The 22,116-nt window shown below is 35.3% G+C and overlaps 1 protein-coding gene across 1 annotated transcript in view; it reads right to left on the bottom strand.

Annotated features, from left to right (window-relative positions):
- Positions 1-22,116, bottom strand: part of LOC306957685 (serine-protein kinase ATM-like) — a gene marked incomplete at both ends in the record, with an annotated part of 52,810 nt that overhangs the window by 12,518 nt on the left and 18,176 nt on the right. Inside the window, 19 exons of the mRNA XM_079549057.1 lie at positions 1,231-1,398; positions 2,683-2,917; positions 4,478-4,582; positions 7,520-7,608; positions 7,982-8,092; positions 8,221-8,326; positions 9,320-9,464; positions 11,194-11,368; positions 11,881-12,057; positions 12,669-12,810; positions 13,220-13,391; positions 14,729-14,824; positions 15,776-15,908; positions 16,191-16,355; positions 16,966-17,140; positions 17,603-17,698; positions 19,857-19,975; positions 20,903-21,146; positions 21,434-21,603. Coding sequence (XP_079405183.1) covers positions 1,231-1,398; positions 2,683-2,917; positions 4,478-4,582; positions 7,520-7,608; positions 7,982-8,092; positions 8,221-8,326; positions 9,320-9,464; positions 11,194-11,368; positions 11,881-12,057; positions 12,669-12,810; positions 13,220-13,391; positions 14,729-14,824; positions 15,776-15,908; positions 16,191-16,355; positions 16,966-17,140; positions 17,603-17,698; positions 19,857-19,975; positions 20,903-21,146; positions 21,434-21,603 — 2,823 coding nt within the window. The remainder of the gene's footprint in view (positions 1-1,230; positions 1,399-2,682; positions 2,918-4,477; positions 4,583-7,519; positions 7,609-7,981; positions 8,093-8,220; positions 8,327-9,319; positions 9,465-11,193; positions 11,369-11,880; positions 12,058-12,668; positions 12,811-13,219; positions 13,392-14,728; positions 14,825-15,775; positions 15,909-16,190; positions 16,356-16,965; positions 17,141-17,602; positions 17,699-19,856; positions 19,976-20,902; positions 21,147-21,433; positions 21,604-22,116) is intronic.

The raw sequence follows: 22,116 nt of genomic DNA, 5'->3' as shown, positions 1-22,116 counted from the left end.
GCATTTCAAAGACTGAATGCACCTTCTCTAAGTATTTCTGCATGATGACTGTAGGGTTTTCCAAACATGTTTCTGCTAACCAGGTTCCACATAGCCTCAGACACTCTGTATACATCAATTTCAGGTGAGGATCATTCTTCACCTTTACGAAAGCAAATTTGGGGAGAAAAAAAAAGAAAACAAGACATCAAATGAAAAAACACGGACGTATTAGGTAGGCAATTTATAAAGCTTTTAACTCCTCTAAACATAATTCAGTCACTTAGGTCTATTACATGCAATGCATCCACACTGCCACTTACTCTCCACATGCATAGGAGTCAATAATTTGAATCACATAAGAACAGTACATACTTTAAAATATCTGACAAATTGAACAATGAAAAGCACAACAATAATAATGAAAATGAACAAAAACAAAATAAATTCAGAACTGTTTCCAGAACAGTTATTTCTAAAATACCCATTTAATTTGAACAATCACTGTGAACAGTGTAGGAATGATCAGGTATTGTGATAACTATATGTGATCATTACATTTTTCAGGCAGACATGTGTATGGAAAATTGGTTAAAAAGTGCTCTGAAAAGATGATGGAGTAGATTTCCAATGGACTTCCCTGCAGATTGTAAGCTCAGCTTTAATTCCACAGCAGGACAAGTTTCCAAAATATGTGCATAGGACACATATTAAAGACCACCTGCGTGAGGTGACAACACTGACTGTAACAAGCTGATGAATATCACAGACTATATATCCACACAATAAGGACAAAGGATAAAACAAAGGATGAAATCTTTGTCTTGTAACAGAAGATGTACAGTATTCCCAACATAATATACTTAAACAGTTTTGCTTGGACATTATTGCATTTAATAACTGGCACAGAACAAGAAGATACACTTCTATCAGACAGCATTGTACAAAACATGATAATTTGCTTTAATCAAGGGAAATTGATATTGATATCTGACTTTAAATAGCTATAAATCTCGCAGTGGTGGCACTGGAAGTTGAACTATGAATTCTGACACTTGCCACTCCTATGGATTCCCTCTGAAATCCCTTGTTACAATTTGCTAGCACAGATTTTTTTTTGCTTTCACACATCCTGAGACTGAAAAGAACATTTTATAACATTGCAGATGGCCTTTTTATTTTATTCCAAGAGAAAACCACAGATACGATTTTAAATAATTTCCTTTAGATCTCACATTACACAGCACATACCTGAAACCAATTTGCATCTAATTTTTTTATCAACTCTTTCAGAATATTCAGTGCAAGGCTCTCTTCCTTTTTAGCCCAGAAAACCTGAGCTTCTTCTAGCTGCCATTCAGAAACTCCATATTGTGTGGGGTTGTGTTGTTTGATCTGAAACATAGCTCTTTCTGGAAGCTGGGAAAAAAAACAGTTAATCAACAATTCTTTAAGTCAAATACATGGATTTTTGTTTTGCTTCTACACTTCATCTTAATTTGTTCTGTATGTGCAGCATATTCTATCTAATGCTAAGTATACATTTCGATGAAAGAGATGAAAGAGATGAAGCAATCTTTCCACAGACTTGAACAAAATCCCAATTTGCAACAAAAACAGAATTGAACTTCACAAACCCCCACATGAAATATCAACGTGAACCTTTTAAACGTCACACAGCTTGAAAGGCCCAAAAGTATGTCCCCAAACTTATACATGACCTACAGCACTGAAAAGATTGGAATGGCAGTGTTTTCAGAAACACACTGGCTCAGCATGTCAGAACCTTTTAAACCTCCCCAGATATAACACCTCAATTTTAATATATTTTTTTTCTATAATTAAAAATCAAAGTAAAAAACATGAACTCCTATTTAGGCTCATACAGGACACTCCTCAGCATAGTGTTAGTAGCTGGGTAGGCTAGAGATTTTAAAAAACATTAAGAAGGTAATTTCCCAAACAATTCTAGAGGCACTGAGTAAACTGCTCTATTTTATGAAGTCAAAGACTTCTACTAATTAAGTCATTATTCACTGATAGATCAAGAAACGTTCTGAAAGCAAATTTTAATGTACTTCCTCATACCAGTAAATCATCTTCACAGGTTATACATTTAGCTGGAACTATTTCCTACAGAAATTTCCTACATTCAAGGATAGGGATGCTCTATAAGTTATGGTTGAGTTACTATTCCAGATGCATTAGCTAGAATGAGCCAGAGTTTTCAGCATGAGCAGCTGCAGAAACCATTACTGCAAATCCCACTAGGCCATTCACAGAGATATTTCACACAGTACAATGGTGCTGCCAGGATATAAATCCCCAAAGATAACACTGTAGAAACAGAAGCAATAGACTTCTTTCAGCAGTCTTAATGTGGAAAACCAGAACAATATTGTGCAAGTGAAAAATGGATATAGAAAACTCTACAAAAGAAAAGTAGTAGAGTCATAGGAAAATTCTTTGATAAAAATTTCATTTTAATATTATCTTCTTCAGCAAGTGGCTTATGACTGCGAGCAAAAGTTAAAAAATATGCCAATAAATACACTGAATAAGTTCCACATTTTTTAAGTCTCCAAAAAGTCAATTCATTGAAAAAATTTAGAATACAGTTTAATGCTGTTGAAAAATCAAGTTATTTATTTTACAAACTGGAAAACTACACATCCATCACTAACTTTTCCTGGAATTTGTTACCTGGGTATTATTAGCAGTTCTTGCCAATTTAGAGAGCTCCATGAGATGTTTGGTGAGAATGTCTTTAATACATTCTCTTTTGGCACTTTCATGCTCCTTTTCAAGCAAGATCTCCAAAATTACAGTGCGCAGAGCCATGACAGGTTCCTGGAAATGGAAGTCACTGTCCTCAAGAAGCTGGGACTGTCTCTGCCATTTCGAATAAATATCATTCAGTTGTTGAGTTGTAGCAGGTCTGCAGTCATTACCAAAATGGAAAAGACCTGTTATTAATTCTTGTTCTGAATATTTGTGAGATGCAAGACGAGTAACAAAAGTAAACTAGAGAGGCACTTCACAATCTACAGTTCAAAACCAAGAAACAGCCCAGAGAATCCCATTGTAAACAATGTTGATGAAGTTGTCTTGAAAACCATCAGCAAAGGGAATCACATGCACACAGTCACTGGACTACTTGAAGAACTCCCATTTTGCTCTACAGGTCACATACTGATTAAAATAAGAATAAATCCGAATTCTGTGGCACTGTAGCAGTATAGGTTTTCATTGTATGTATGATTTTTTAAGTTCATTAAGCGCAAATACAAAGGTTCTTAGTAATCCTGACACACTAACTCACAGTAGAACGCCTGTAAAACAACCAAACTGATACAACTACAGCAGAAGAAAGTGTGATATTAATTGGCCCTATTAAAAAGCAATGTTAAGTATCTGGAATGCTGATTGCAATACTGGTTCTTGACAAAAGCGATTCGGATTGAAGCAATTTTCAATAGAATCACAGGGAGAGAATATTCAGTTATTTCAGCAGACAAGAAATTAGGAGGCCGGCTGCTGCCCTGAGGTGCACCAGGGAGCTCAAAACAAAGGAAACTGATTACAATACAATATTGGCACAGTACCAAACAGCTAAAACTAGACCACAAAAAAATTTCGGTCTGGAAACAGAAAGCATCTGTATTTGTGCTCCCATTCTTAAGCTAACATCCATAACTTTTTAAGGTGGAGTGTGAAAAGTTTAGTAATAAAATTTGCTAAGGTTATTTTAAGCTGTGTACTAGATCTGATTATCAAAATCCAGAAAACTGAAAAAGCAGTACAAAACAATGCTTTAAAGATACCTGGAAAATAGTGGACCTATATTTTCCAGCTCTCCAATGAGCTGTAATCTGCAAAGACTTGGATATAATGTATACACAGACTCGAGACTGCCTTTGCACAGCTCTTCCACTTCATTCACCCTATGGATGTAACAGAGAAATAGCAATATTTTTTAAAATTGGTAATAGTTTTCAATATCTACAAAGAATTCCAAATAACCATGACATAATTTCCATGCAGTGAGCAGAAATTAAACAGCAAATATAATTTTGTAGTACTTTTAAGTTAAGAAAAAAAGCAAAAAAGTTTGACAATAAATGAAAATATGATAAATATAAACGAAGCATATGGAATAGCTGACCTGAAAAAAAAAAAAAAAACAGTCAGAATCTAGATCTATTCAAGAGGACTGCTATATAAGGGATGAATAACATTGGAAAAATATCTCTAATTAACACTCAAATTACATATGCACAAATTAAAAAACAGAAATTAATTTACAGTCCAGAACAGCTAATTTTATTCTGTGAATGAGTATTAATTGATACCCACAAAACTCTGTAATAGTTTTTATAAAGATCCTGTGACTACAAACAAACACACGTGCACACACACACATGCACGTATACTCTCTCCATCTCCTTCTGTAACAACAGAATGTTGACACAACTGGTTTTTTTTGCTTTGTTTTTACCTGGCAACCTTAAGAGTGTCATAAAAGGTAGAAAATTCTTTATCTCGTAAGGATTGAAGAGCATCATACAATGATTCATGGTACCCTGATCCACCAGTCTCATTCCTTAAAAAAACAAAACAAAAACAACATAAAATTAGGGGGAAATCTATGTAAAGGAGTCAACTTTGTCTCTATGATTTTATGAGAACATTATCTGGCTGGATGAGCTCCTGTTTCACATTCCAAAAAATTATAATGCAACCTTCTCAATTTCAAAGAAAAAACAGAGTTCATATTATATTCACAGTACTATACAAAACTGGGAAAGCCTGATTAACCAAAGGGCTGCACAGCCAACCCAGAGTGACCTCTACAGACTGCAGAAGTGAGCTGACAAAAACTGTATGAAGTTCAACAAGGAGAAGTGCAGAGTCCTGCACCTGTAGAGAGCAACCCCAGGCTCCAGGACTCACTGGAGAATGCTCAGCTGGAAAGCAGCTCTGCAGAAAAGGGCCTGGGGATCTTGGTGCACACCAAGCTGAACATGAGGCAATGACGTGCCCTTGCGATTGAGAAGAACAGAGGTATTCTCCACTGCATTAGGCAAAAGTAACACCAGCAGGTCAACGGCAGTGATACTTCTCTATTCAGTGTTTGGTGCCTGCACCTGGAGTACTGTGTCCAATTGTGCAAGAGAAACATGGACATACTGGAAGAAGTCCAACAAAGGGCCACTAAGATGATGAAGGAACTGGTGCACCTGAAGATTCACCTCCCTGAGCCTCCTTTGCTCTAGGCTAAATAATCCCAATTTCCTCAGCTGTTTCTCATAAGACTTGTTCTCTAGATTCTTCACAGCTTCACTGCCCCTCTTTCAACACCCTCCAACAACAGGGAACGGCTGTTTACAAGGGTGGATAGTGATAGGGGGAATGGTCTTAAGCTGAGACAGGGGAGGTTTAGGTTAGATATTAGGAGGAAGTTTTTCACTCAGAGGGTGGTGATGCAGTGGAACAGGTTGCCCAAGGAGGTTGTGGATGCCCCATCCCTGGAGGCATTCAAGGCCAGGCTGGATGTGGCTCTGGGCAGCCTGGTCTGGTGGTTGGCAGCCCTGCACATAGCAGGGGGTTGAAACTCGATGATCATTGGGGTCCTTTTCAACCCACACCTTTCTAGGATTCTGTGAAAAGGACAATCACTTCCCTGGTTTTACTGGCCACACTATTTCTGATACAAGCCAGGATGCAATTAGCCTTCATGGCATGAAGGGAGGGATTGTTCCTTAAAATCAAGTAGCCATGAATCAAGATTTGTTTCCTTTTTTCTTCTTGATAACATTTCAAGGCTTAGTGATTAGTATCTTTCCAATCAGTTTACAAACTAAAAAAAAAAAAAAAGTGCATATCTCTCTTACACAATTAAGACATCTGCTCTCTGCGTAAAAATAAAAAATTTCACTTCACTTAAGAAGAATGTTAAGAGATATGAACAGACAGGAAGTAACTACAGTTAATATAAAATGAAGTACATATAAAATACGTCTAAGTGAGAATGATGGCATTTTAGTTCAATGATTAAAATAAAGTAGGTGATCTCCATCACTGAAATTATAATCTAATGTCTTCTGTTTGCTTGGAACTGAAACCACTGTCTTTCAGTCAAGAAACTGAAAAAATAAGTTGGTTTACTTGACAGATGAGATGCTGTCCCACTGCATATTCCTCCATGCTGCCTGGTAGCGTATTTCCTGTAGTTCTGCGCACCACTCAGTGTTTTCACGTTCCAGTCCTTTTAAATACATGGAAAGAGTGTGGCAAAGCCCAAAATTCTGCAAAGCCTGCAATTAACAAAGTTAATGAACTTCGTTTTTCCTCCTCTGACAATATGAATTGCTTCTTTTTTTTAAAGGATTTGTTTTACCTTTGGTAACAAAGAAACCTTTGCTGGTAAGGCAGAACCATAAACATTTCTCAACTCAGCACAAAAAGCTTTTAATAAGACAGCTATTAATCACATTATCAACACCTGCAAACTTGGAAAATGGTTTATTACTACTGTCACTGGGAGTCTTTGAAATAAAATTTTCATGATGTGTTTGAAATGAACCATCTGTTCACGTTCCTCCATTCCATTATTCCTGTGTAGTAAGCCAAAATTCACTTCACTGTTTTTTCCTGGGGAAGAAGTTTCCTACAACTGTTTAATTCCTATCCACTTGAAGGCCATGATGATATTATAATTGTGATCACTTATCCACATTATATGCTTAGCCAGTATGAATTGGCTAATACTGTGGAAGTTTAATAGTGATACTAAATAGTTATAAAATAACACAGGAAAGCGTAATGCAGACATTTATGTTACTACAGAAGTGGTGCAAACATTTTTAGGACAAAAAAAGCAAAACATATTTTAAGTCATCAAAACAAGACAACATCAATTCCATTTATTGATTTCATACAAAATACAATTTTCAATAAGATGGTAGCCATAATGTAGAGGTTTAAAGAATCAGATGGAAATTACTACCAATTACTTTTTATATTCCATCATTTTAAGAGCTGCCCAAAATTTGTATAAAATAAAATATATTTTGAAATGCTTCACAAAGTTCATGATCCAAGATAGAGATTATCTATCTTGGTCACTCACTTGGGTGAGTGACAAAAGGACAGTAAGTGTGGTTGTTTTCAGGACAAACACTGATTTGTCTTACATTATATAGTTTGGCTACCTATAAAGACAGAGGATCTCAATCACCAAAGAGGTCTCTTTAAGTCATAAAACAACCTTGTTTTTTAGTATGAATGACCAAATACAGTGGATATCAATTCCTACATTCATTTCCTGCTAAAAAATAAAATTACCTCTATTATCCCTGCTTGGCGAGTAGATGGAGAGAGGGCTGCCTCAAGGTCATATGTTAGAAGGGCTTTATCCCATACTGCTTCATGCTCATATGTTCTTATCCTATTGTAAGTTAAAGTTTTAAATTTAAGTTCCTTACTGAGAAATGAAACCAATGACTTCAAGGAACATAAGATCATTAACAAATTATACCGTGCTAATGGCTGTAACATTCTTCCTCCACCACAACCATAGAGACTGTCAGGCTCTCCAATACTTTTGTATATGTCCATGAGAAGGTCCTAAAAAGTACACCATAAAATAAAGAGTTACCTTTCTTAAAAGTAGTTCAAGTGAACTTTATACATACCACATACATTCATAAACACAGGTCCCTTCCATGTAACATGTTGTTACCATTGCTTAATTTTCTGTTATGCAATATCTCAGTAATACCATGACTAAAAGAGAAGTTTGCAGCATAGCAAAGCTTGAAACTAGGTAAAGCTCTAGAATAATGAACTAAGGAAAAAAGTATCCTCAACTAGGATTTTATTAAGTAAGATTTGTATGAGATTATACTTCTGCCGTTACTACAGCTAGCTACACCAGCTCACTGATTTGTAATTAGCATTTCTCTATGACAAAACAAAAATGCTCTATGTGGCTGCTTACCACCATAAGGTCAAAGTCTGCTTTGCTGTCATTGAAAATTTGCCACCTAGCGAGCGTTTCATGTGAACAAACACTGCATTTAACATGTCTGTCAAGGCCATTGAGTTCACTCTGAGAACAGGTAGAATTTTCAAACATAGTTTTTCAAGTTCAACGAGACCGGCTGTTAGCTCAGATGAGACTTACTACTAACTATGTTTATATAAAAGGCCCAAAGATTATTAAGCACACATATGTACCTGTAAACTTATGCCAGTTTCTTTACTTTTTTCATTCAAAATAGCAATCGTTGATTTTTCACTTTCTTCTTCAAATGTCAAACTTTTAGCTGCTTTAAAAGAAGACCTACAAGAAATGTTTGAACTGGTAAATTTCATACAAAGAATTAAAGAAACGATAAAAGAACATGTCAGAATTAAGGCATGTGTATGAAATGCAAGACCACTTACGTTATCTTTCCAGGTTATTCAAAACAGCTCTTACCAGAATAGGAAAATAGATCAACTGAATTTAGAAGATTTCAGCATCAGGGGTGGTTTTTTTTTTTTGCTTGGTTGGTTGTTCTTTTCTTTTCTTTTCTTTTCTTTTCTTTTCTTTTCTTTTCTTTTCTTTTCTTTTCTTTTCGGGAAGTACATAATGTCTAATTTTTATTAAATCAAATTGATAATTTGCTTTTCTGATTGCCTGAAGCAAGAATGCTCTCCTCAGTGAAAGAGTAAAAACAATCATAGAATCCCTTAAAACCATACTCTTGTTACATGTTCTCTGACTTGGGGTTATCTGTGGGCAGAACCAAGCTAGTAAATTAGTTCCATATTTGGATCTTGCTATGGCAGAAGTCAAAGATAATTGTGCATTATGTAAGAAAGCTCCCTCTACATGGATCAGTATAGGATCATTTCTACACTAGAAATTATGAAGTTAAAACTACATAATTCTGGACATAGTTCTGTAGTTTTTTTCTCCTCTTGCTTCAGTTTTGGATATAATTGAACCACTGGTACACTACTAATTACTAGAAAGAAAACCTGAAAAGTGTTCCATTAGAAAAGTAAGATGAAGTTCAGTATTAGCTTTAGCCAACTTCCTCCAGAACACACAAACATTTCCTGCTTAATAATTACAATTACCATGATTGTGAGTGCACCACATCTAGCAAACTTGCAAGGTTGGGATCACTTTGAAGCACTGGCAGAGATATTTTAAATGTCAGTACAAAAGCCTGAACATTTATTTTAAAGCTTCAGTGACTTTTCATGTAATAAAACAATACTGGAACATATGAAACGTGATCAATTTTACTAAACAGTTCAAGAAACCACATTTCTCAAGGCTTACCTTTCTTGCTGTTTGTCTATGTTTATCTTGTCTGCGTAGATTTCTGCATAGAGCAGGGCTGTGAAGTGAGCAGCACAAGACTGTGCTGCTACAGCAACCTCAAGATAATTCAGATCTAGCCAGAAGCTGTCAGCAAAAACTGTACCTGAAACAGATCTGATTTTTAAAAAAAAGACTTTAATACTACTGCAAGAGGCCTTCTCTCTAACATTAAACAAAATAAATCCAGCTCAACTATAAAATCTTCCAAAGGCTAACATTACCTTAGTCCCCAAATCCCAACCTGATATCACAAAAAGTTTATCATATCAAAAGTTTTCAGAAAACTCTTTCAGCATAGTTAATGCTGTTTAAGGCTAGCCAGTTTATTCCATAACAAATATAAGGCCATTACTAAATCTGTATTCTTTTAAGAAACTTCTTTACCAGATTTTTCATTCTTAATCTAGACCATCAACAGACCTTAAGACATAATTAAAGCTGAGCAATATTTTGGAAAGCCGTACGTCACCTTTTTTGCCTCCTTAAGTAATCAACAACAGCAAGCATGGTTCGTCGAGATACTTTATCCAAACTTCTAAGAACATGGGTTTCTTGCTCTAGGATATATATTTCAAAAGAGAGAAAACAATGAACTTGCTTCAGAAGTGTCCTTTACATTGCTTTTATTGTCTTATCAAGATCATTTGCATAGAATCACATTTGAAGAGACCTCTATCATTTTTTCACTCCTGTCCCTGAACTAACTGGAAGTTTATAAAAATTTGTTGCCTGTGTTCAAAAACATCCAAGGATACTGATCTAGTCCTTATGGCCATGCTAGGCAGAATCTTTAAGAAGAACCTTAAATATACATACTATTATTAAGCTAATTTACAGAAATCTTAGTGTAAACTGAAGCCTTCCCTTCACCTCTCCAGCAACCTGAAGCTTGTGTGACTTGCCTGTAAATACACGGTACAGACTCATTTCTTTAATGAAGGAGGAAGTTGAAAGACATGGCAGAGTAGCTACTGACCAAACAAAGAACATTAACATGAAATCACTGTGTTTGTGTCAAGTAAGGGCCAGGCTCAGCTAAGAGAAATACATGACTTCAGATCTTGAAAATCAGTTCAGTCATATTAGATCATTCCCACAGTCTAATAATGGAGTTCTTTTTAGACAGATTTCTGCTCACTGCAAACACAATCTAATTTGAAAGGACAGTCATCAGCCTGAGTAGAAGGTACATTACAGTGAGACAGAGCAATTCCAAGTTACATCCCCAGGCTAAAAGACTAATAAATCTCAGTCTATTTCAATCTACCAAAACAGTACTTTCTTTCAATTGGAACTTACTGCCTTACTCAAACTCAGCTACAGTTCTTTTGGATTACAGCTTCCTTTCAATCTGCTGGAATGGAAAAGGCCTCTTTATGGAAAAGGCCTCTTTAAAGTATAGGGAGACCGACAGCAACATCAGGTAGATGTTCAAGCAAGAGTTAACGTTTACCTAAGGGGAAAATCTAAGAGAAAATTGCCTTTATTCATATTTTTTTGAGGAAGGCAGAAAATTAACTGCCATCTAGTAATTTTAAGACACAGTTCAAGTTTTAATGTAGCAGTTTATCATATCTGAATTCAGGAAGTAATAAACATTACTCAACTGAGAATAAGGAAAGCAGCTATAGAGAAGAAACAACTTGGGTCCTGCCAATGAAAAAGCTTCAAAATCACAGATATCTCTACTGATCAAATAATTGGACAAAAGTTTTTAGAATTCTGTCTGCCTACAAGTGTGCATCATGTATTTGAAGTCAGAAGACGGTAACTTTTTCAAGACTAGAATTCCTCTTTCAGATGAAAAAAATATATATATATTGCGACATTACCTGAGTCAGAATTTGGTGGTGTAGCAGATCTACTAGATGAGGCAAATCTGCAACAGGCAGTAAAAAACTTCCGTACGTGAACCGACAGAGTATTTCGCCAAGATTCGTTTGAATCATGAAGAAGGATATCATGAATCAGGTATGGAAGCAAAGTTTGACTCAAGTCCGTTTTCACCTAGAGTATAATTATGCACAGCAGTTGCTAAGAAAAGGAACCATAAGCCCATTTTTCTCAGGTTATAACCAAACTCAAGAGCCTAAATGGCTGTTCTTTCTTACTGAAAACCGAAATGTATTGATTCAGACACAAGACAGAAAACTATTTAAAACAAACACAAAATCCTTAAGAAAGAATAGGAAGTGTACAAAAATGTGTAACCCTCTATAGGGTTATACTACCCTTCTGTTAATATAATCATGTAGAGGTGATCTGATTATAATTCTCTCCCAAATATATATATAATATATAATATATATATAATATATATATAATATATATATAATTCTTCTCTCTCTGTATCTCAAGAATATATTTAATGAGTATCTGCAGCATCTGATCATATAATATCCAATTTACTGTTAAGCGAAAGTAGCAATATAATAGAAATTAGTATTTGATATCTAGTTGATTAATCACATAATTTTGTGCATCACTGCCCACAGAGGTCTGTGTATCATTTAGCTCACCTCACACAGTGGCTTCATTAACTGGAGAACTTCATTTTGTACGCCTCCACTGTCCAGTACTGAACGGGTTAAGTTCTTGATCCAGGTTTCGTGACTTTCTCCCAGAGGAATCCACAGGTTTGTATCATCCAAAGCTTCTGAAGAAGCCTCTGAATTGTTTGTTGGCATTGCCAAAACCTAGAAGGAAAAAATATATGTTGCAAATATAAATAAATGCATCATTTAAAAGGAAATTCTGCCATCTGCAGAGGTTAAAACATTAAATGTGGACTGTGCATGAATCCATTGATCAACTTCTCTCATGCAAATGTAAAATTACACAAGAAAATCTGAAATAAAACTTAATGATAACACAAAAAAAATAAAACGCCAATGATAACACCAACAAGGCCATATTAGACGCCACATTTACACAACTACAATAACACAACCTTTTTTCTGACCTACTTCCCACCAAACTTCTGTGTCAAACAATGGAATCCTGAGAAAGAACGTATTAGGTTACAAAGTAGGTAATCAGAAAATGTCTGTCTAGTGATGAAAGCATGCAGCTTTCTAACATCAAATTGGCAATTTCCTGCATAAAGTAATTCCAAATGCTAAAATAGAAATGAAAAACAGGCAGTGTACAAAAGCAACAGCATTTGCAATCAGACAGATGAAAAAAGACAGGCCCTGGATTCAATAAAATCCATTAAAAAAAATACTGACATTTGCTTTCTTTTATACTTATTTCTATGCTTTCTCTACCATTATATCATATACATAAAGTGTGTCAAAAGAAGTACCTTCTTCTTGGACATTCTGAAAGGTTGTAGATAGATTAACATGGGATCACCTTTATTTTTATAAACTTCCCAAAATTCACTGCCAGAATTGGTGGCTAGTATGTTTTTCAAACAGGAAACAGCAGCAGATCTAACATCAATACTGGAAGAATAACACAGAGAATATTATGATTAATAATTTCTTTTGGCTGTTTTACTTTCGAAGTCACCTTTGTAAGTATGCAAGTCAAAGAATTCCATAATCTAGCAACACATATGTCTAATGAGAAAAAGGTTGTGAATAGGGTATGTCATCCCTTATTTTGCTTTAAAGCAAAGCCTCAGTATTTACACTACCTTCTTCTAACCTCTTCTGCACAAAAGAGATTCTAACTAAAGAATCTTTACTAGACAATTTCTGGCTTGACTGAATAAGTAATGTGAGCCTTGAGGAAGCACATGACTGGGTACCAGCAGGCACAAACCAAATGCATTTGCATATGCAAACAATATACAGCTGCATGGCCCCTATTAAACTTCGAACTAAAAAAGCACTAAATAAATACACTCACCAATTATCTGTTAAAGCAGTATTTATTTGTGTTAACATTATGAAGACCCACTGAAGCTTTCTATCTTCAAGCAAGTCCACTGCTTTAGAATCCAGTGCGTTTTCAGCATGCTGAAGAGCTATGGTGGAGAAATCCATGGGACCTATTTCTCCCAAGCAACTTCCAACCGCCTCTGCAATGAAGGTAATTTTGTATTCTTACATACACTAAAACAAGCATCACCCTAAAAAGTTGTGACAACTCAATCAGTATAAACCATTCCCAGAGCTGAGATTACCATGGGATAAAAGCTGCATTTATAAATAATCACTTGATAAGCTGTATGATTAAAATCAAGTGTATAAGTGTTTAAGACTAATCAATAACACAGTTGTGTTTCCTAATTCAATTTTCTGACATGGCTCTGAATTTTCTTTAAATTCTGGATTTTGTTTGAATCAGACATAGATTTTTTTTTTTTTTTTTTTGCTTGTGTCCAAATTACTAAGGGCAAAAGGTCAGAATCACAGCCAGCAGGAGAACCCAATTTTCATTCCCAAAGAGGATGATAAACACATGATAGAAGCCTGTAATCACAGTAAGAATTACTACCTGTATTTTACTTAAAAGTGATGCATCAATGTGCACGACTGCATAGAAGGAAAAAAATGACCCTGAAGACGTTGACAAAATTAAAAGGGATATTAATTTGCATTACAAAGGAACAAAATGTATTTCTTGCTCTTTCCTTCATACTCATCATGCTTCTTGAAAACACTTCCATCTTCTACAACACTGCTTTTAACAATCAGAGCAAATAAAGAAAAAACTGAAGGTATAGGATTGCATTTAACAAATCATCTGAGGAAAGATGGCGCAGGGGAAGCTGAAAGATACAGCTAGCAGAGGTGCTGAAGAATGCTGTATGGTACTGAAGTAAATGTGAGCTGCAATTACCTGGCATTCATCACTTGTTAGTCTTTTAGACTAAAATATACATCAAGACAAAAGTTCTGACTATATGTGTACAGAGCTGTTTTACACATCAAAACTGAGGAAACACCCCTTTCATGGAGGTAAGTCCCACTGGAAAAAGAGGGGATTTGGATTTTAGCTTCAAAAAGTCAAAATGCTTTTGGTGCTAATTTAAATGGTGAGGATCATTGTAGTGATACACGAGAGGCTTTAAAATGGACAACAACTGTTTTAATTTTCACTAAAATATGCCTTCCATATTTTCAGTTAAGTTCTCTTCCATCCTTCTTGCTGTTTTCAGTCTACTAATTAACCCATATACAGGCAGATGTCTCTTGAGCATAGAAGAGACTAAGATCAAAACTGCTCAGAGTTGACATCATTCGTCAAAGCTGTTACAAACAGTGACAGAAAATAAGATACACCATTCTAACAAGGGAGACTTCCAACAACTAAGGCAGAATAGTAGTGGGAAGAAATGTTGAGAACTGCTGAAGTTTCAAATCTTGGCTTGCAATGACAGCCCTAGGAGATCTGTGGGACTAACAAACTTACCCAGCACTGCTTTTTCACCTGCATGATTAACTGCCATCTTTGACAGCTGCAGTAAGCTCACCACGAGCTTCACCATTACAGAATCTTCTGGTTTTTCTATCATTCGTACAGAAAAATAAAACAACAAAAACATTAAAATGTCATTTCTCTTGTATAACTGCTGTCAGATAACTTAAACTGGTCTTGTACTGAAACAAGCGTTAACAGTTACTCCCTATTCAGCTTCCTCATACCATTCAGCACTTCAAAGACCTACGTGTTACTACTCAATCACTTTCCAAACTTACAAGGCCTAGATCCTAGATTATTCAGGCTCTGCTGTGATGCAAGAAAGCTTGCATCACAGCATGATGCTTGTTCCATGAAAGTTCCATGTTCCATGAAAGCTTGTTATCCTATTACTCCCTTTTCAAGCAGAATTTTGAGACTGAAATAGTAAATTATACTCAAGATGTAGAGACATAACAACACTAAGAGAGACTACTGTTCTTCCTCAAATTTTACTCTGCCTTTATCTACAGTGAATAACATCAGCTTTTTTTAAATGTTCCAGTGAATCAGTAAAACAAGTAGATGAAGACTTGATGTAGAAAAGAAAAATGAAACGACCTTATTACAAACATCTGAAATCCAAAACAAAAAAGAACTGGGACTGTATTGAGAGCTGAAACAGAACACTGGGACATGGCAAGATTCAACTAAACTAAATCCAGTCATTTTAAACAATTTATGCTGTACGCTACCCCAGTCATTCACAATCATATGTGATCCCACTCCAAGAGCTGGATGGGCATTTTACCCTGTTAGTCACATAACACTTCATTTAATATTCATAATACACTCTGCAAGAGGTGTTTCAGATTCTGCATCAATAATCTATGCCATTCTATTTCATATGTGAAATTATAATGAAGTTACATTGTTAAATATACAAAAACTAGGACAAATAATTCACTATCAAATTAGAATAGAGTTCTATTAAAACGCTTCTAAAACCAGACACAAAAGAAACAAAACCCATCATCAGATATCATCAGTTATCTGTACCCTGAAAAATCTTCAGGAGGTCCTTCATCTGATCCTTATATTGTTCCAACTGTTTACGTAAATCATACAGTCCTTCAAGTCGTGTTGAGGGCAGTGAATCACAAACACTAACTGAGAGAAAGCGATTAATTTCCTGAAAAACAACATTTTGTTATAAGTACATTCAACATACAATAAAAGCTATAAGTAAAGGAATGCTTCTCAGCAGTCCACAATATGGAGATTAATGCATGCAAGGTAAGGATGGAGACCTACAGTCTCTTACAGTTTCTGAAACAGGCAGTAAAAAAAATAAAAAAAAGTCACATCTAATTTAGATCTGTCTCAACTATATAGACAGCTCAAAAACTACTTTTCTTTCTAAAGTTTGTATTGAAAAACTACTGTCATGAGATATAATTTAAAATGTAGTTACCTCCAAAAGAGAATATGGCCCTTTACTGTATTTTATCTTCAGTTGAGTCGTTCGCAGCTCTTCAAAAGCAGGGTATTCAGGAAAAGGATCTAAGCGTTTGATTGCTTGGTAGAGATATTCATTATCTTTATTGTCTATCACCAGGTACTTCAACAAGCCTAAGACCTGAACATAAAAAACAAAAGAAAAAAAAAGTTAAGCAATTTTGAGCCATAGCTCTTATCTAGGTTATAAAGTCTGCATTTCCCTCAGATCCAATAAACTGCAAACTGTACAAAAAACTGCTAAGATAATTTATTTACATTATTAAAAACTGTAAAATTTTTAGAGGCATGGGGAAATCACACATACTCTGAAAAGAAGTTTTTGCTATTGCCTGTTGCCTAACTGACATCAAAGAATTTATTACCACAGCCTGATCTTTTATCCTGCCTTTTGATTATGCTGATTTCAAGTATTGGTCAGCACAATCATCACAGCATTGGCTATGTTTCAGCAACACACTGCATCCAAGCAGTCATTCTGATCTCACTGTGTCACAGAATCAGTAACCTGAAATCCTGAGAAAAGCCTAAAAATAATGATTTACTGCCCAAACCACTGAGTTCTGGCAGAATGTTTCATAATAAATCTATAACTTAAATAAATACTTGCATGCTGGACAACATAATCCTTCGAGAAAATGCTATTTTGTGCTTTACTCTCTAACTACTCACTACCTACATAAATGACAACGGACAAAGGATAAATACAAACAACAGCAACTCAAACCTACCTGTGGCTGAATCTTAGGCTGGTCCACAGCAAGAGGTATCAGTGTTCCTACAATAACGTGAAGGTGGCTCTCCAGAGCATCATTGCAACACGTAACTGCTGTGTGGCAAACACGCTGAAGAAGATCACAACAGAGTGAAAAGCTGCGCACGGATACATCTCTAAAGACAGGGGGTCTGCCACAGGAAACAAAAAGTGAAATTAAAGAAACACAAATTGTCATTGTCTCAAGTATTAACCTATTATGAAACAGGGACAAAGAGAGGAAGAGGAGCAATACAACTAATCTTCATGGGAACAACTGATTCTGAACTTAATTCAATCAGCTCTAACGATTTAGCTCAGGAGACACCTGGGAACCGAAACTCACAGAAGTCGACTGACTCACTTTAGTAAATGGAGTAAAGTGCAAGCAGAAGAATACATAATCAAAAGGAAAAATAATAATAATAAAAAGGCTTTCAATTATTTGTCAGAAGTTTTAATCTTAAATTCCAAAATTGTCAAAGAAAAGCAGTGTAAGTTTGGGAAATTTCAATTCTTTCTACAAATGAATTAACATCTAAGAATCATACAGATACAAAAGATTACAAGAACAAGAAAGCACAGATACAACATAGTGTGATTGTCACACTTACCTGCTGCTGATGTGGTGAATCAGGGTATAAATCACATCTCGGATGACAAAAGCCCACGCTCCTCCTAAACCATCTTTTATTTCTTTGAGTAACAGACTAACAAAGAAGTGATAAATTATAAGAACTCTGTGCTTCTTGTATATATTGTTTGTATCTGATGCATGCTTACAAAGGGCTAGCAGAATTTTCTGGAAAGAATCCTAGAAATAAACAGAACTATGAGTAAAAAGATTATTCATAATGCCAATAGAAATATACTTTATAGCAAGAAAAAATTAAGTGAGATATATATATATATATATATATATATATATGTATATGTATATAGATACACACACACATACATACACATATATATAAACTAATTCCACTGGTTGGCAGTACTAATTTCTATGTTCATATGTTTTAGATAAACGCACTTCAGAAAGTTGTCTTCTTTATCTTATTTTTAGATTGTTTATGGATTGGCAAAGTAAGCTGAGCTTTTGCAACATATGCAGTAAAACAGTACAATCTCTAAGAAGACGCATTTCTGAGGAACTATGCTAGAAGACAGGAAGATTTTTAAGATTTACTGCAAGGGATGTGTAATTCTATATGCCTTCCTATCTACTATTAACAATAAAAAAAATCAAATGTCTAAAAATATGACTATTTCATTTTCATTAAGAGAAGCTAATTTTTATATTTCAATTGTAGACAATAACTAGATACAACTGTCCAAAAATAATTACTTTAGAATGTTCTTCAGACATATGCCAAAGAAATAATTTGCATCTAAATAGTGTCTGGTATGCATGCATTTCCCCAACCTTCAAAACAACTCCAGTTATTCATTACTGTATATGTACTATACAATACAATTCAACTTCAACCCTGGAATTTCAGTAAGGTTATCATGTCCCTGTACTGAGGACTTCTTTTCAGAAGCAGCACAGACAAGTTCCTAAGATTGGATTTTTCCTCAAATATACATAGTGAAAAAGTCTAGTTAAACTAAAAAGTATCCAAAAGAAGAGTTTTATACTGTTAAGGAAAAATTAGACATCATGACATACTTACAGGACTTTTAGAAAGAACTGCAATGAGACTTTTTAGTTTGCTTTTATGACAGTTGCTAATGTGGTCCAAGGTTGCCTTAATCACATAAGAAGGAAAATGAGGAGGATTAGGAACAGGATCCAATTCCCTGAGTGAGCAAACAAGAGATGTTTGGGTTTTTTTTCCAATAATCAATTCCCATGTGTTAAATGAAATAAACCTCATGGAATAGCTGGGTAACTTCTAGAAGCTCTTCTCTGCTTTCAGTAAGTCAGAAGCTCCAAAAACACTTCTTATTTTGAACCGTCCTGTTGCACCTGTATGGCAGCTTTCTACATCTCCTTTTTTTTCATTAGTCTTATCTACGGTACTTTGTAGGAAAATTTAATTGCAAGTCATGGGGTGAAGCTTCTGCATTTCTAGTTCTGGGAACAATTTACCTGAAAAAGAAGGAACTGGGAATCTTTTAAAAGTAAAAAAACCCCACTCCAAATTGGGGGGGGGGGAGGAAAGAAAAAAAAAACAAAAACAAAAAAAAACACCCACAAAAACCAAACAATAAAAGGCTCATAAAAATGAAGAAATTTTTGACATTTGATTACTGCTATTAGCTAGGAATTAATTTATTTGGCATAGCTTAAGCAATTTCTTTACCAAAAGCAAGAGCAGCCACTGAGGGAGCTCCTAAGAAAAGATCAGCTTTCACTTCTCACTAGCTACTAAACATTTAGACCTCTACAGGAAGGACATTAAAAGCTGAGTAATTTTACAGAGCGTAAAATTCTACATGGTCCAAGATAGAACTGATCTAAACAGACACTGCCATAGTCCTGACTTCATCAACATACAACGAAATTCTCTTGCCTGCTTATTCATTCTTTCAATTAGCTGAAATATTACGCAGAAATTCTCCTTACTGCTCTTGGGGAATAACTACCGGGAAATTACGCACACAATATATCATTGCAACTGAAAATAAAGTCCTTTAATTCTCAACTTTAAAGTTATCATGGAAACATAGAATTACCAAGGCTGGAAAAGACCTCCAAGATTATCCAGTCCAATTGTCCACTGTCACCTGCTTTTACCTCACTAAATCAGGTCCATCAGTACAACAACTAAATGTTTCTTGAACACAAAACACGTGAAGGGCATATTTTAATGCACAAAATTATATGAATATACAGCATTTTAAAAATCTGTAAGTACGTACCTAACATATTTACTTAGATGAGATCCCTCTTCTGCCTTAGCATTAGGTGGTTCATGTAAAGTCATCAGAAGTTCAACCACAATCTCTGATAAATTATTATGAGATAAATTGTCGATTTGCTAGAGGGGAAAAGCAGTGTTTTAGAAAGAAAAAAGCAGTTAAAGTAATTTAACATTTCTTTAGCAGCAGAGGAAGTATTTTCTTGTGTGGATTCCCTATTTGTTAAAATATCCAAGACATACAATTTATTCAGAAACAACTATCGGTCAGGTCTCATTTATGACAGCCAAAGGTAGAACAGTTAACTTTCACTCTGGATTTTACAGAATCACAGAATTGCAGGCATTGGAAGGGACTTCAAGAGATCATAGAATCACAGAATCACAGAATGGCCCACATTGAAAAGGACCACAATGTTGATCTAGTTTCAACCCCCTGCTATGTGCAGGTCGCCAACCACCAGACCAGGCTGCCCAGACCCCCTGCTAAAGCAGCTTCCCTACAATTGGTCGCATAGGTAGACATCCAGACAGGTCTTGAAAATCTCCATAGAAGGAGACTGCACAACCTCTCTGGGCAACCTTTCTTTGGGGAAAAAAAAATAAAAATTAAAAATAATAATAATAATAAAATAAAATAAAATAATAATAATGATGTTTTACTACAGGTTCTGAATACAGAGCCTGCCTCTGGGGAAGAAGAAGGATCTTCTTCTGAAGTATGAAAACATTTTAAGAGGAAAATATGATGTAGGTAAAGAGATGCGTAACAGATGAATTCAAGGTGGTTTAGTTTTTCAATTTTAAATAAATAAATAGATAGAGAAATAGATAAATAAATAAATACACTTCAAACCCACTGAAAGATTCTATTGAATATATACTTGAAAAATTTGGGATACAAATTCAGGTTGTTTGCTTTTATCATAGCAAAAATCTTCTACCTTTAAACCTGAACTATCTGCATTTTTACAGAATGTATAAAAACTTATTTCAAGTCTGTTCGAAGTCATGCAACTCAATTTACACATTTAAAACAGATACCTGTTTCCCTAAGCAGTTTTCATCCTTGAGCACATCGTAGACTTTAGAAGCTGTCTCTCTTTGCTCTGCTACTTCCCTCTGACCGTGGCTTTCATAGGCAAAATGTGGGAGGATGTTCACAAGTATCTTGGGAAAACAGTCTGCCAGAACTTGCCTCCAGTCTTCTCCAATCTTGCTACCAAGTGATTTCACATCTTCAAACTGACTTCTAATCACCAGGTGTGGAACCAAAACTTTATAACAAGACCTACATGCAGCAGATACATTTTCAAAATCTCCCTGAAATTACACTTTTGAAAAAATCTCAAGCACAATATAGCAACTATCATTCCTCTACTGGATCCCTCCATAACTAGACTTGTAATAAATGTCTTCCTACTGCTATACAAAAAATCCTTGCAGAATTACTACAGTATGCAATATACTCAGAATACAAGCTGTCAGCACCTTTTCCAACAATAAATGTAACTGCATTTAGAAATACAAAATCCTCTGTCATAATCTAGATAAACTGCTTTTGTATAGAAAAAGTACCTGTAAAATTCCTCAAGACCATTATAGTTCAGAAGAACATAAGGAAAGGCAGACAGGCTATATCCACTGTCCTTTATTTTCAGCCACTCCACCACCAAATAGTCCAAGTGTGATGTCATGAAGTCTTCTATATTCTTATAGCCAAAAATGTCAGACACTTTCTTCAAAACCTGTGCATTAAGCAAGATTATAAAGTAGAATGCAGCATGATATTATGGCATTCTGAAAGCATTACACCTCCATGTCCTTCCCCTGCTTCTGAATGCATATTTGTGCAACTCAGTTCCTATTTAGCATGGGCTATTTTTACTTTTTTTTTTTTTTAATTGCTGTACCTCTGAAGGAGGCAATAAGGAACTGCATCTACACTGTGAGAAGTAGTGTGCAAAAAAAAGGACAAAGCAGTATACATTATGCTGGATAAAGACTGCACATAGAAGTGGTAATGAATAGGAAAGATGGGAGAAAATGGAGAGAACAGATGCGCAGAAAAACAACCAGAGTGATAAACTGCAGTAGAAATACTGACAATTTCAGTACATCTTTGTGACAGCAACACAAGAATTCCAAGACACAAACCTTCTTCTAATACACTGCATTTTCTTTATGTATTTTCCATTTTGGAAAACTCACTTTACTTTCACTGGATAGAAAGATTTGCTTAAATGATGCTAAAATCTTTA

The sequence above is a fragment of the Tetrao urogallus genome (genome assembly GCF_951394365.1).
Source record: "Tetrao urogallus genome assembly, chromosome: 1".
NCBI lineage: Eukaryota > Metazoa > Chordata > Aves > Galliformes > Phasianidae > Tetrao > Tetrao urogallus.
Note: the sequence above shows the minus strand (reverse complement) of the source record. Positions and strands in the feature narration are given on the sequence as shown.